The sequence below is a fragment of the Tachysurus fulvidraco genome, chromosome 4 (assembly GCF_022655615.1).
Source record: "Tachysurus fulvidraco isolate hzauxx_2018 chromosome 4, HZAU_PFXX_2.0, whole genome shotgun sequence".
NCBI lineage: Eukaryota > Metazoa > Chordata > Actinopteri > Siluriformes > Bagridae > Tachysurus > Tachysurus fulvidraco.
In genome coordinates, this window is record NC_062521.1 from 13,445,000 (window position 1) to 13,458,002 (window position 13,003).

A 13,003-nucleotide genomic window follows, 5' to 3' on the forward strand; every position below is an offset into this window, starting at 1 on the left:
TTTCTATCCAGCACCAATCTTTCTGTCAATATCTGCTAGGAACCTTCAGCTATAAGTTGATGAGTAGCTTGCCTTCATGGAATGCCTTTGTGGTGGTCTTCCAGTCTTACAGATCTGTGCTCTGTGTAACATCAGACTGATCAGACTATGCATGTCAGAATATACACACCTTCGTGTGAAGGCACTCATCTTCTTGCTGTAACTCACGGTTTGCTCCCTCACCAGCTTTCACTGTCAAGCCACTGTCGAACGGTAGATTACTTCACAATGCTTAAGAAATGTATGAAGATTCAGTTTTTTCTTGATCACATGAATCAATCATGTGATTCATCATCAGATTTAGACTGAAGGTAGCTCGACTGTAGCTGCATATGGGTCCATTTGACCTGAAACCCTACAACTCGTCACTACCTCATTTCCCTCCTGATTAAATAAGTGATATTATCCTGGGTCCTAAATCTGATAAGCTCCAACTTTTCCCCTCATTATAATCTTTCCTCTCTCCTATACGAGACAGGAGAATACAGCTGCTCCATGAATATGTATTTGAATATTTATCTCAGTGGGTCGCTGATATTTATTTGCCAGGCCTGTGACTCCTGAAAGACCTCTTGGTGGTCGTAATACAGCACAGAGCACTGCTGTCAGGAGCTAGTTAAAAATAGCTTTCGGCAATGCCAGTCATATCTTACGTACACAGTGAAATCATCATGATGTAGGAACTTTAAATAATGGCATAATAATAATAATAATAAAAATAATAATAATGCCAATAGTATAATATTTATATATAGTATATATAAACTAGATAATATTATAAACATTCTATATATATATTGTCCAAGCAGAACAGAAAGCTGAGGCTGCAGCTTTGAATCCCTGGACTTAGTTACTTAGTTACTGTCCAGGAAGGTGGAGGTGTTGTAATGGTGTGGCATGTAATGTAATGATATAACTTTCTCCGCATACTTTTCTCCAGACCAAGTGCATCCCTTCATAGCCACAGTCTATCCATCTCATAATGGCTCATAGTATAATGTAAAAATTAATAAGGGAACACTTAATCAAACCAGTGCTATGGTATCTGCTACCAATATCCTACGAGTTGTGAGGTGGAGCTTCAATGGATCAAAATTGTTTGTCCAGCAACTTGTTTTTCCAGAGATCTGGGAACTTTGGAGGCTAAATCAATACCATTCCTGACCATTTTCCGAGACAGGGTGCATTATTGAGACTTTAATTTGCTATATATACAGTCATATATAGTATAGAATTTACAGTGAAAGGAAAACCCAGCCCACTCCTTTAACCTACTGAAAGATGTCACTGTTAATGGGAATGTTGTTGCTATGAAGAGGTGTAATTGGTCTGCAGCAGTGTTTAGGTAAGTTGTACATTTCAAACTAACACAAGTCCACATAAATGCCAGGACCCAATATTTCCCAGCAGAACATTTCCTCACACTGCCCCTGCCAGCTTGTCTTCTTCCCATGCTAGTGCCATCTTTTGCAGGTCAGTTTCACTGATTCATATCATGTTGAAAAACTCTGAGAGTAAGCTTGGTTTGAAGCTTAGTATTTGCAGCTTATATAACTTAAGTGCCTTAGTGACTACAACAAGCCAAATCAAAATTAGAGGTCATTCTGCTCTCAGGCTCTTGGTGTATGATTGTGGAGAGGGCTGTAGAGTAGGTGTAGAGGACTCCTATTGTTTGCAATCAGCTCTGAGAGTGATGAATGAAGATGATTGTGAGGTTGATAGATCTACCTTCCCACTCCTGACAATGATCACATTCTCTATAAACCACAAGGTACATCATGATAGCGACTATATATATATATATATATATATATATATATATATATATATATATATATATATATCTATATATATATATATATATTTGTGTCAGGTAGGGAGGTGGATATATATACACAAAGACAGACAGAAGAATCTACCGTGATTGATCTGTAGGAGCTGCATTACGATCCCACAGGCTTGGCCAGGCCTGTCATTTTTCCATTCATGTCTTGTGTAAGAAATACCATGTGCTGAATTCTGCATGTCTTTCTTTTCCCTCTGCCTGACGTGTAAGTAAGGAGCTGCCAGTTAACTTTACCTTCCAATATACATCCAGTTAGACTGGAGGCAGATGACACTCATACAGACTTGATTTTTAAACTGCAAAAATGTAAGCAGCAGTTACTTACACACCTTCTCTATATTCTCATCCAGCTTTCTGACCATGCCTAAGCTATTAGCCCGAATCAATGCTTTTTTCTTTTCAGGCCTTTCAAACACTCCCTGACCACAACTAAAACATCCTGTACACTCATAATCACCATTACACTTTCATCCAGACATGCTATAAACTTAAACAGAAGACTAAGCAACTCAAAGATTTTTCTGTACACTTAAATACATGTGCCTTCAAATAACATCAGGTGTTGATTCTTGCTTATGAGTCTCAAATAGTTCTAACACTTAATCCACCATTAAATTGAGGTCATGAGTTCTAGTTTTTCTGGTTATTAATGATTTGGTCATCATATGAAATGGTCTGCTTTTTTTCAACTTAGCTTTTTTATTAAAAATACGTCTTCTGTGTTTTCTGAGGTTAGCACGTAATGGAGGGTCCAGGTGCAGGAAACTGGCTGGGTGTGCAGTACGCAGGGTTCTCTGCACTGTATCACACTTTACAATGACTGCCAGTTTACGCTGAACACACTCTCCTTGTCTCTGGCCGAACCATGTTCTTTCTCCTACTCCACACATGGCTTTCAGTGTGAAGCTGCCAGCAAGAGCGAACATTTCACAGACCTGCTGTCTGTCCAGTGCTGCCATGAAAAACCCGAGCGTGATAAACCTCTAAGCCGGCATCTATTCAGCTTCAGACTCCATCATCACCAAACACTGAGCCTGCAGCAACTCATCAATCACAGAGCTTTTATTTATTACTGTATTTAAACAAATGTCGGGTTCATGAGTTTTGGCTCCAGATGTAATATAGCTGTGTCTGCCTGTGTGCTGGGTTTATTCACTTGCGTCATATGGGCTGCGGGACTGCAGGAGATGCATTGCAAGAAACGATGCTCTACACAGGCCAGCTGTTGATGGTGGGATGTGATGGAGCGGTGCTCACAACTTTGGCAGAGTTAAAGTTTTGTGGTAATATGTAGAAATAATGTAATGATATTGTATTCATGCATATATTATAGGACACAGACAGAAAAAAAAAAAGAAAAATGAAAGAAAGATCTTCTCTGAAGGAAACTGCTTTAATTTACAGAGCTGTGGAAATTAAGACACACATACACACACACACACACACACACACACACACACACACACACACACACACACACACACACACACACACTCAGACAGGTATGTGAATACGGACTCCTTATCTGATCTGAGAAGACAGCTACTCACACTTCACTGTTTAAATCACTTCAAGTTACTCGGACAACAGGACTGAATGAGCCTCACTCCTTTACAAAAGTCCAAATTTAGACTGAGTGAGCTTTTCCCTAGGCCTCTGGGTCCAGCATGTAGTGCGTTCCTCCAGCCGACAAGAACAGGTCCTAGCACTAACTGAGAGAGGAGCACTGAGCACCACACTGCAGCACCATGTCAGACAAGACACTGCTGCTGGATGGGTGGCAGAGAGAAATGGTAGAGAGAGAGAGAGACAGGAATGGAGAGAATGTCAGGTTTGGTTAGGATCCAGGCTGGTGTTAGAATATGCTTGGCACTAATATGCCACCAGTATCTGTATCCTCATCTCTGTTGTGTGTCAGTGGGCGATGCAGAGGCCTGTCTCTCGCCTACTCTGACGGTGTCTTTTCAGATTATGTTGGCGCTCCGCTCAGAGCGCTGCCATCCTTCGACCATCACTCAGCCGCTGTGTTTGAAGCCTGCCCTTTTTTTGTCATTAATGCACTTGATGTCTATTTAAAAACTGCAGTGAGCGTGGTATCTGTTTTCCTGTCAGGAGATCATTGACAGCATTAATACCACTTGTCCTTGCCTCATTTACTAAAGCGCTGACACCTAGTCGCAGTCTACCACATCCATCAACTCTCTCTCTCCTTTCTCTCTCTCTCTCTTTCTATGTCATTTCTCTCAGGCATTTCAGGGTTGTCCTGTTTTAAAACCTCTCTCCCAGGATATGCATTCAGCTCAAGCAGTCTCACTGAATAGAAGGACATTTTATAGCAAATCACCTAACTGGCACCTTTTTGTTTTTTTTTTTAGCCAGGAACTGTCTGTTTTCTTGTGAGGGAAGAATGTATGCCATAGGCAGAGTTCTTCCATTTTAGGCTCATTATACACAGGGAAATCGTATTGTTCAAGATTTTTAGGTAAGGACAAAGGAAGCTGGACTATAAGATTGCACAAAGATGTCACTCCAAACGTCTAGTTACTGCGTGAGTTGGCGGACGATATGGGGCTCTGGAATAGTCAGGAAAAAGAAGGAGCAGAAGTTTTGCATGCTTTAAAAACATCATGCTTGTAGTTTGTGTGTTTTCACTTTGAATGCTTAGATAAATCTTTAAACAAAAAAATGTATTCAAATCATTAGACTATGATACCATGTTTGAAACAAGACAGATTGTCACCAGTGGGTGAATCAACCTCTCAGCGTGATCTGTACGCCTGCTGTTTCTGAAGAAGGGTATATCCTTCTGTCTCTTCTGCCTTCCTACAGTCTGTCACAGTCTACACACACATACACACATAAACACAGACTCATTAGAGCCGCACAATTTAATCATTATTAACAGCGAGTAGGTTATGTGTTCACAATATGCTCGGCTCTGAAATTCCTCTAAATTGAAAATTTTAATAAAAGATTTTACACAACGTTCAGGTCAGTCCATTCACAGTGCATAACTTTTTTCTTTACAGCTGCAGGATGTAAAACTACACGCAGAGGTACAGTATGTCCTGTGCTACGTCCTTCTTAACAGTGAGAATGAATCTAAGAACTGACTGAGAATTCAGAGCTGCATCCCAAACCACATACTTTGGATTAAATAGCATCTTGTCTAAGCAGCGAGACTGCCTGTTAGTCTCCAGTTGTCCTAAATTAGCATACTGTATCTCTCGATCAGATTCACACTGACCAAGAGAGAACAGACGTGTTGATCAATCGCTCTTGCCCAATATACACATACCTCCTCAGTCTTTTAGCCAACTAGCTAAAACATTATAATAACTTCCAAATAATACTAATGTCCCAAACAAAGCTTCCCACCACATTACAGAACAAGTGATTGCCTTTTAAGAGCCAATGCCATCATGCATGAATCCATTTTCCTCTTACAGTACAATATTACACTTACTCACGTTCTTGTTTGATTTGTTTACATTCTCACACACTTACTTTCTATCTCGCTGATTGGCTGCAGCTCCTGCCAGTCACTGTGTATCCGGTCTTTAACTAAGGCGTGATGACAGCTGAAGGATCTCTGTATGTGTACAAAATTCACACTATTTCTAACCCAACAGCAATGACTATGAACTAGTATTGCAGACTTCAGCACAGCTCAAAGCTCAGGAGCATCATATTACAAAAATTTTCTTCTCTCCTGAACCCTGTAACATGTTTTTTTTTTTTTTTTTTTTTAAATCCTGTATGCTATAGTTCTATTATTTAAAAATTTGGCTGTATATTCGGAGGCATAGGTGCAGCACAGTCATTTGGACAGCTGGTATCTGATACCAAAGTCTGGAATTCACTGTGAGGAAATCACACTGCGGCATCCAACAATTATTCCCAAACCTCATTATTTTGCAGGATATAACTTAGAATTATTGCTGAATACACACGGATTAATGTTCATATTTATGAATACACACACACACACACACACACACACACACACACACACACACACACACACACACACACACACACACACACACACACACACGCACACACAGTAATGTACCCATTTCTTTGGTCAGTAGAGAGTAGATGTGGAAGTGGATCTCAGCCTATGATACCATTATAATAATAGACTCTTTACATATCTCTCTCTCTCTCTCTCTCTCTCTCTCTCTCTCTCTGTCTCTCATATACTCACTCACTCACTCACTCACTCACTCAGACACACACACACACACACACACGCACACACACACACACACACACACACACACAGAGAGAAGAAGGCAGGTTTTCTGCTGCTTGTTGTCTAGACAGCACCCTCAGGCCAAATGTTGTCTTTCTGGTGTTCTTAGACTTGAGATGGATGCTCTGTCTCCCCTGACACACACTTCATGCCAAAATTTGAGTGAGGAGAAGAAGACTGATTCAGAAGTCTGGATCCTCAGTCTTTGACAGGATTATATAAATAGAACAAAACACTGCAAACAAACTAGCATTCAATTTTTTCTTAACAGACAGAATATCGGTTGATCTCGTCGTGAGTATGCAGTGATAATTTCTGGTTTTACTGCCAAAAGAAGTGTGTACAGTACATGTTTTGCTCTATGCTACTAATGTAATGCTTTTGTTCTCCTGTAAAACGTACAGTATCTTATAGACATGATAAAATGCTCAGGGCCATTAATGGTCCTCCAACAAACAGTGTGGTGAGACAATGAAAGATAATTCTTATATTGTCCTTTTTGTTTGGATTCTGAGAGTCAGATGAAATGATTGTGACATTACTTGAGATGTGATAAAAAAAAAATGGAATATTAAAATAGTAATAAAAAGTTTTATCATAAAGTTTTACTACCAGCTATTTAGCAGTCTTTATTACATTAACATGTAATTAACTCTTACATATATTATTACCTTAATAAATGTAATAATTCTTTCCTCTTGTGTGGTTTGTAGGAGTGATTGCTAAGTGCCGTTACATCTACTACGGCAAGCATTCAGAGGGCAACCGCTTCATCCGCAATGACCAGCTCTGATGGACAGACGGACGGGCCGGGACATGCAGCAGAGCTTTATAAAGATGTCTTCTCGTGTGTCTTTATTAATATCCACATCACCACGTGCATTTTAAGCAGCTGAACACAGCCCTCTAGTGCCTTCTGCTGAGTGCGCCATCCCTGCCACCTCTCATCTCTCTCTCTCTGCCTGAGCCGTGCCACTCACACTGACATCATTGCCTTTAAGCAGCCTACACACACACACACACACACACACACACACACACACACACACACACACACACACACACACACACACACACACACACACACACACACACACACACACATCCAAGTGACTGTGTTGACAGCTACTGCTTCATGATGGATTGCCTGATCCAACTGCTACACTCTGTGGGTCAAAGGTTACACCTGAGGCTGCAGTGTGCCCATGAGGACACACAGGATGAGCCCTCCTCAAAGTCAAAGCTAAAGTTAAACACACAGAAATACACATGTGCACACACACACACACACACACACACACACACACACACACACACACACACACACATATACACACACACACACACACACACACAGAGTTCATTCCACATTCACATCAGTATGTTTCTGTTTATACAAAAACACAGCATTGTGTAAGACTTTATACACTTCTGTACTTTCTTTTGGGAAAAAAACATCTTCTAAACTCAGGAAGTACATACAGCGATAATCTTTAATTGCTTCTCACCAGTCACTGTTAATATTGTTTGAAACGTTATTCAAATAATTTGCTCTAAGCAAGTGTAACTATACCAGCAAGAAACATTTGATGAACATGTAATCGTACATTTCTGACTTTTTATTGCCAGATGAAGGGCATTTACAGGCACCTTGCACTGTGGCCTTGCATGTGGTCATGTGTATGGGTGTGTGTATGAGTGTGTGAGCGTGCATTTGTGTGTGTTTGTGTGTACGCGTGCGTGTGTGCGTATGTGTTGTGTGAAGTTGGTGTGTTGCGGGGGCAGATGTTTCCGCGCAGGAGCCTGGAGGAGCTGGGAAAGTGCGTGGTAATGAGCTTTGCTCTCGTTGCTTGGGTCCAGGAGAGGAAAAAAAGAGACAGGCGAGACAGAGCAGCAGGACTGAGGGGAGGGAGAGAAGTCAACAACTTCTTCCATTCCTCCTCTTATTGCCTCCTCGTGTGATATGCACACTATTTTAATGACTTGCTCTGTAACTTTTGTTTATGAAAAAAAAAAAAAAATCCTGAAGAGCTTTTGCTGCATTTCAGTAACTGGGTTTCTGCAAATGGTCTCAACATTTACTGGATTTGATACATCAAGTGAATTAAATATTGGATGCTTTCATTCGTCTTCATTCAAATGTTTTCTAATCATTTGTTTTGTAATGTTTGTCTTTTGAATATAGTGTTATAATGCATCTTAAAGAGTGAGCTCTCAGAAAGTAACATGTAATTCCTTGTGATGTAAACAACAGTAACTAAAGATTTTCTGTTCATTTATTTGAATGATCTCACCATCACATCTGTCTGTCTGTCTGTCTGTCCGTCCGTCCGTCCGTCTGTCTGTCTGTCCGTATGTGTGATGTGTATATATGATGATTCCCTGATAGACCAGGGTGGACTTTGGTGTCATGTCGACATGGACAGTGTGTTTAACGTTCTCCAGTGCAGCAAGGCAGGTGGATTTAGAAGTGAAAGAGAGCGTATGAAGGCAGAGCACATTGCTCTCCATCCTCTGCTTGCTCTCAGGAAAAGTCCACACATCACCCAGAGAAATGCTGCTTGTGATTGTGGGTCAGATGCTTTGTGTATATGTGCCTTTGTGTTTGTTATTCCGAGTGTATGTGGATGCATAATGTGCATATTGTTGAGATTGTGTTTACACAATGGTTTTTGTAAGTGTGTGTTTGTGTGTCTCCTTGGTCCTATGAGACTACGCCTGTGCACTGCTCCTGTTGTGCTGCCTGAGAGCATGGTCACTAGTGCGGGCGTTTCTAAATGACAAGGTTTATTTGTCCATGTTGTGATATGTTCACAGGAAAGTGCCAGTGACAGCCAGAGGAGGCAGGAAGAGGGAGCCACAACAAGTCCTCCCCCCTCCTCAGCACACAAAATGTCATCTCTTCCCTGCCTGGCTCACCCAGCCATCCCCATGAAAAGAACAGACATTTAAAACTTTGTGACATGTGTCAGAGACGCTGCCATTGAGCCAGTGCCGCTGATGTAGCCCGAATTGACAGCAGCGGAGCCGGCGGAGCTGGCTGGGGGACGTAGCAAGTTTGGTGAGTGTCACTTCCCATCCTCGTCACGGCCTCGTCTCCAACAGCTCCGCAAATATAAACAGCATTAGGAGAGAGGCGCAAGTGCAGAGGGTAGACATATGCTGCCACGCATGTGTACTGCGTGTGAGTGAGAGAATGCGCGGATGTGTGTGTTGTGCAGGGGACACAGGATAGGGACTAATTAAGGAGCGAGAAACAGAGCGTGCACTAGGCACAGGCTGTGACCCAGGGGAATGTGTATGCACGGCTATACAGAAAGTTCCTCGCTAGAGTTGCGTAGCACCAGTGACGAGCCCTCCAGATAGGTCTCAGGGCAGAGTGGAAAAAAAGAAGATGGAAAAGTGTACACTAACTTCACAAACGGGATCGAGAGTAGTCTCACATGCTAATCTCAATTCACTTGTGGAGCTTAAAGTGCATGAAGTAATGAAATGTGGTGATGTGTTTAATGACTTTAAACAGTTTATGATCGCAGCACAGTAGAAGTGATGCTAGTGATGTCTAACATTTCTCTTGTTGTAGACGATCATATCGAATGCTTCTGGGAGCTTGACAGGCAAAGCTGGTGGGTGTTGCTGATGCAGAAGACAGTGTGAGCTGACAGTGTTCCCATTACAGCATGTTCACAGAGCTCTTGCTCCAGTGCAGGCCTGTATAGAGGGTCTTAGTAGAAACTCAGTGGAAGCCCAGGGCTCCTCCACAGCCCACTTTCTCTTCCGCTATGATCCCAACTTTCATTGTGGCTGCCTGTCAGAGCGGCTCAGGGAAATCGCCCCTAGTCATCAGTTATTAGGCTCCACTCTTTGAGTGATTGACAGCGGCGAATGCAAATCAGGCGCATGAGAAAGCGCTTGGCACTGTATCAGTGATTGACAGCCGTATGCTGATAGCACGCTAACTGGATGAGAGAGAGGTGAGATGAGGGTCTGATCATTCTCCTGAGCTCGCAGCCTCATCCTTTACTGCAGACACGAGGAGACATTAGCTGAGGCAGACAGCCCGAGAAAGGGCAGGCACAGAAAAAGAGCCTTATTTCCGGCACGGTTTCAGATGAGTAGCATTTGTCATTGAGGGGAAGATGGTGTAATTAGCTTGTCAGTCTACTTTAGGCTGAGCTAGCTTTTGCTGGTAAGAAAGATGGACGAACTGCCACGGGAGTTGACAGTCAGTCGATAATGTGGCAATTAATGTCATAAATAATTCCACTACCAATTATATCAGAATGGACTTTGTGCTTTAAAAAGAGAATAGTGTTCCCTTATCATTTCCTCTATCAGCAAGTACTGCCATAATGTGTCACCTAATTATTTCCCTTTAAACACCACAGCACAAATATGGACTTTCTTTTCAAACATATTTCTAGGGCACAGAATTCAAGGAAAGAAGAAAAAAAAAACAGCTGCAGTAGTCTAGGCCTGTATTTGTGTGTTTTTAAGCCGTTGTTTAGGACGAATGTAGTTATATACAGTAGTGTCAGGACCTGGATAAAGCTTCACCCTAATACAGTTTGACAGTATAGGCAGTATTGTGTAAATCAATTTCACTTGATATTTTAAAGGTTGCTAAAGCCTTACTAACAGGCAGCATATTGATTCGGCGCCCATCTCGCTCTGTGGGAAAATATTGTTTCTCATCACTTACTTCACCTCTAAACTCAAGGTAATGATATTCCACAATGCATTTAATACGAGAGTTCAATTCTCCAAGAAGAATGAGCTCTGATTTGTACATGATGAGCTTTACTGTTCAGCGTGTTTTGGCTAAAGGCATCTGTACGAGCGTGAGGATTACTATAAACACCACATGGGTCTGATCTTCTCAATGTTTTTTCGCTGAGCTTAATCCACATAAACACAAACAGCTTCTTCTTCAGAATTCTCGTTAAATGTTGAAATGGCCGAGCAGATCATGTGAACTCGGCTCATGCAAGGCATCGGTAATGTTGTGTAAAACAGTGCTAAATGCATTAGATGATGGCAGTAGGTTTAATATATAGTCCAGCCTGCGATGACTCAAGGTCACTTCAGCTTCCTCTACATAATGCATGAATCCCCCGTCTTCGCAGTCTCCAATCATCCACACCAACCTTGGGATGAAAATTTTACTAAGTAAATCAGTGAACATGCTGGCATTTCTATTAACCTCCAGTGTGCAACTGACAGAGTGATGAATTATGCAAAATAATAACACATCCCAATAAATCAGCTCTACAACTTGAAGGTGAAATGAAACTCAACTGGATAACAAACGCTGTTATTTTAAATACAGAGTTCTTCTATGTGGAAGTTGAACTGAACAGACTTACTAATCCCCAGCAGCTTGCTATGTACTGTACTGTACTGTATGTATGGAGTCTGCAGTTTAAATGGATGATATAAAATACTGAATGTGAAACTACTAAAGGAGCTTCCTGGTTCAAAGCTGTGGATTCATTTGCTGCTCTGACACTAGGAGTGGTTTTATATTTAAATGCAATCTTTCTATTACATCATGGTTTCTATTAAATAATCATTGAAATGTGTATTTAGCATTTTTTGGAAGCTTCAGAACGACAAAAACTGTCTTTAGTCTTGAGAATGGAGGACGTTGGTTTCTTGGTAAAAATGTCTGTCCAAATTTTTTTTTTATTTAAGTCAAGAGACAGAGAAAAAGTGACAGTGAACAACTGTTAATAGTTAAAAGTGATAACAGGCTCTTACCTGTTTTGCAAAAGTTTCTTCATTATACATAGCTCTGACTGGATAAGATGTTTCATTCTGTACTTATGCCATGTGCTTATTTCACTGCTCTAGATTTACTTTCCTCTCTGCTGACCTTTTCCACTAGTCTCACTAAGTAATGTATAATTTATAATATTTACTGAATTATAATAAGTAATGTCTACTTTATTATACTTTATGTGTCATGTCCAGATTGTAATCAAACACCACTTAATTCTGGTCTATGAAATAATGCTGGCAAAGTATTGTGTGGATTGCATTTTCTCTCTTCATTGTGTACCGATGTTGCTCCAAAAGTAATGTATCCAGTAAGTCTAAAGTCCTTTCACATACGTTCATATAAATGAATAGCATCTTTTTTCTTTCATTTGGATTTTTCTGTTGTCCAAGGGTTTAAGGCAATGTTCCTTGACAATCCATGTTTCATGATAGGTGACTGAGAGTGCATTCAGAGCTTGACATAAAGCCTGACTTAAACAAGAAAAAGTCTATTTACCTCAGCACTCATTTCTATAAGTCTACGTCTAGTCACACATTTCTACATTGCTAGTTAAATTGTGATTGCATTGTATGTGTAAGGAGTAATCCACTTAGTTACTGCATTTGGCAGATGCCTTTATCCAGGGCATTTTATATTATATATATATATATATATATATATATATATATATATATATATATATATATATATATATATATATATATATTATTTTTTTTTTTTTTTTTTTACCTAAATTTTATTATCTTTTTTATATACAAGGGTTAGGCATCCTGCTCGGGGCCTTATAGTGACAGCTTGGTGGACCTGGGATTTGAACTCACAACCTTCCAATCAGTAGTCCATGCCTCCACAACCTTGTGCTAGTGTAAAAATTGATCAAAGTTTAGTTTCAGTCCCTGGGAGTCAGAAATGAATATTGGAAAATAGTAATAATGATTCTGCACAGGCAAATAAAGTGTAATCATTTTTTATTTTTTAATGATCTAACTTAAGGCTTATTTATGGCTGGTTGGCCAGCTTTGTAACTGTGTGATTCTACACAGAATGTTATTCGAAAGAACAAAAAGAAGCTGGTCTG

General features: G+C 40.6%; 1 protein-coding gene across 3 annotated transcripts in view; it reads left to right on the forward strand.

Moving 5' to 3' along the window:
- The window catches only part of lrmda (leucine rich melanocyte differentiation associated), a 232,899-nt gene extending 224,632 nt beyond the window's left edge, over window positions 1-8,267 (forward strand). For 2 of the 3 annotated variants that reach the window (XM_027142035.2, XM_047811951.1), the window contains one exon: window positions 6,857-8,267. In XM_027142035.2, the coding sequence (XP_026997836.1) occupies window positions 6,857-6,936 (80 nt within the window). In that variant the 3' untranslated portion in view covers window positions 6,937-8,267. Of the gene's footprint in view, window positions 1-4,914; window positions 4,989-6,856 lie in introns of those variants that run through there. The other variant, XM_047811950.1, reaches the window with a different exon arrangement.
- The last annotated feature ends 4,736 nt before the right edge of the window (window positions 8,268-13,003 follow it).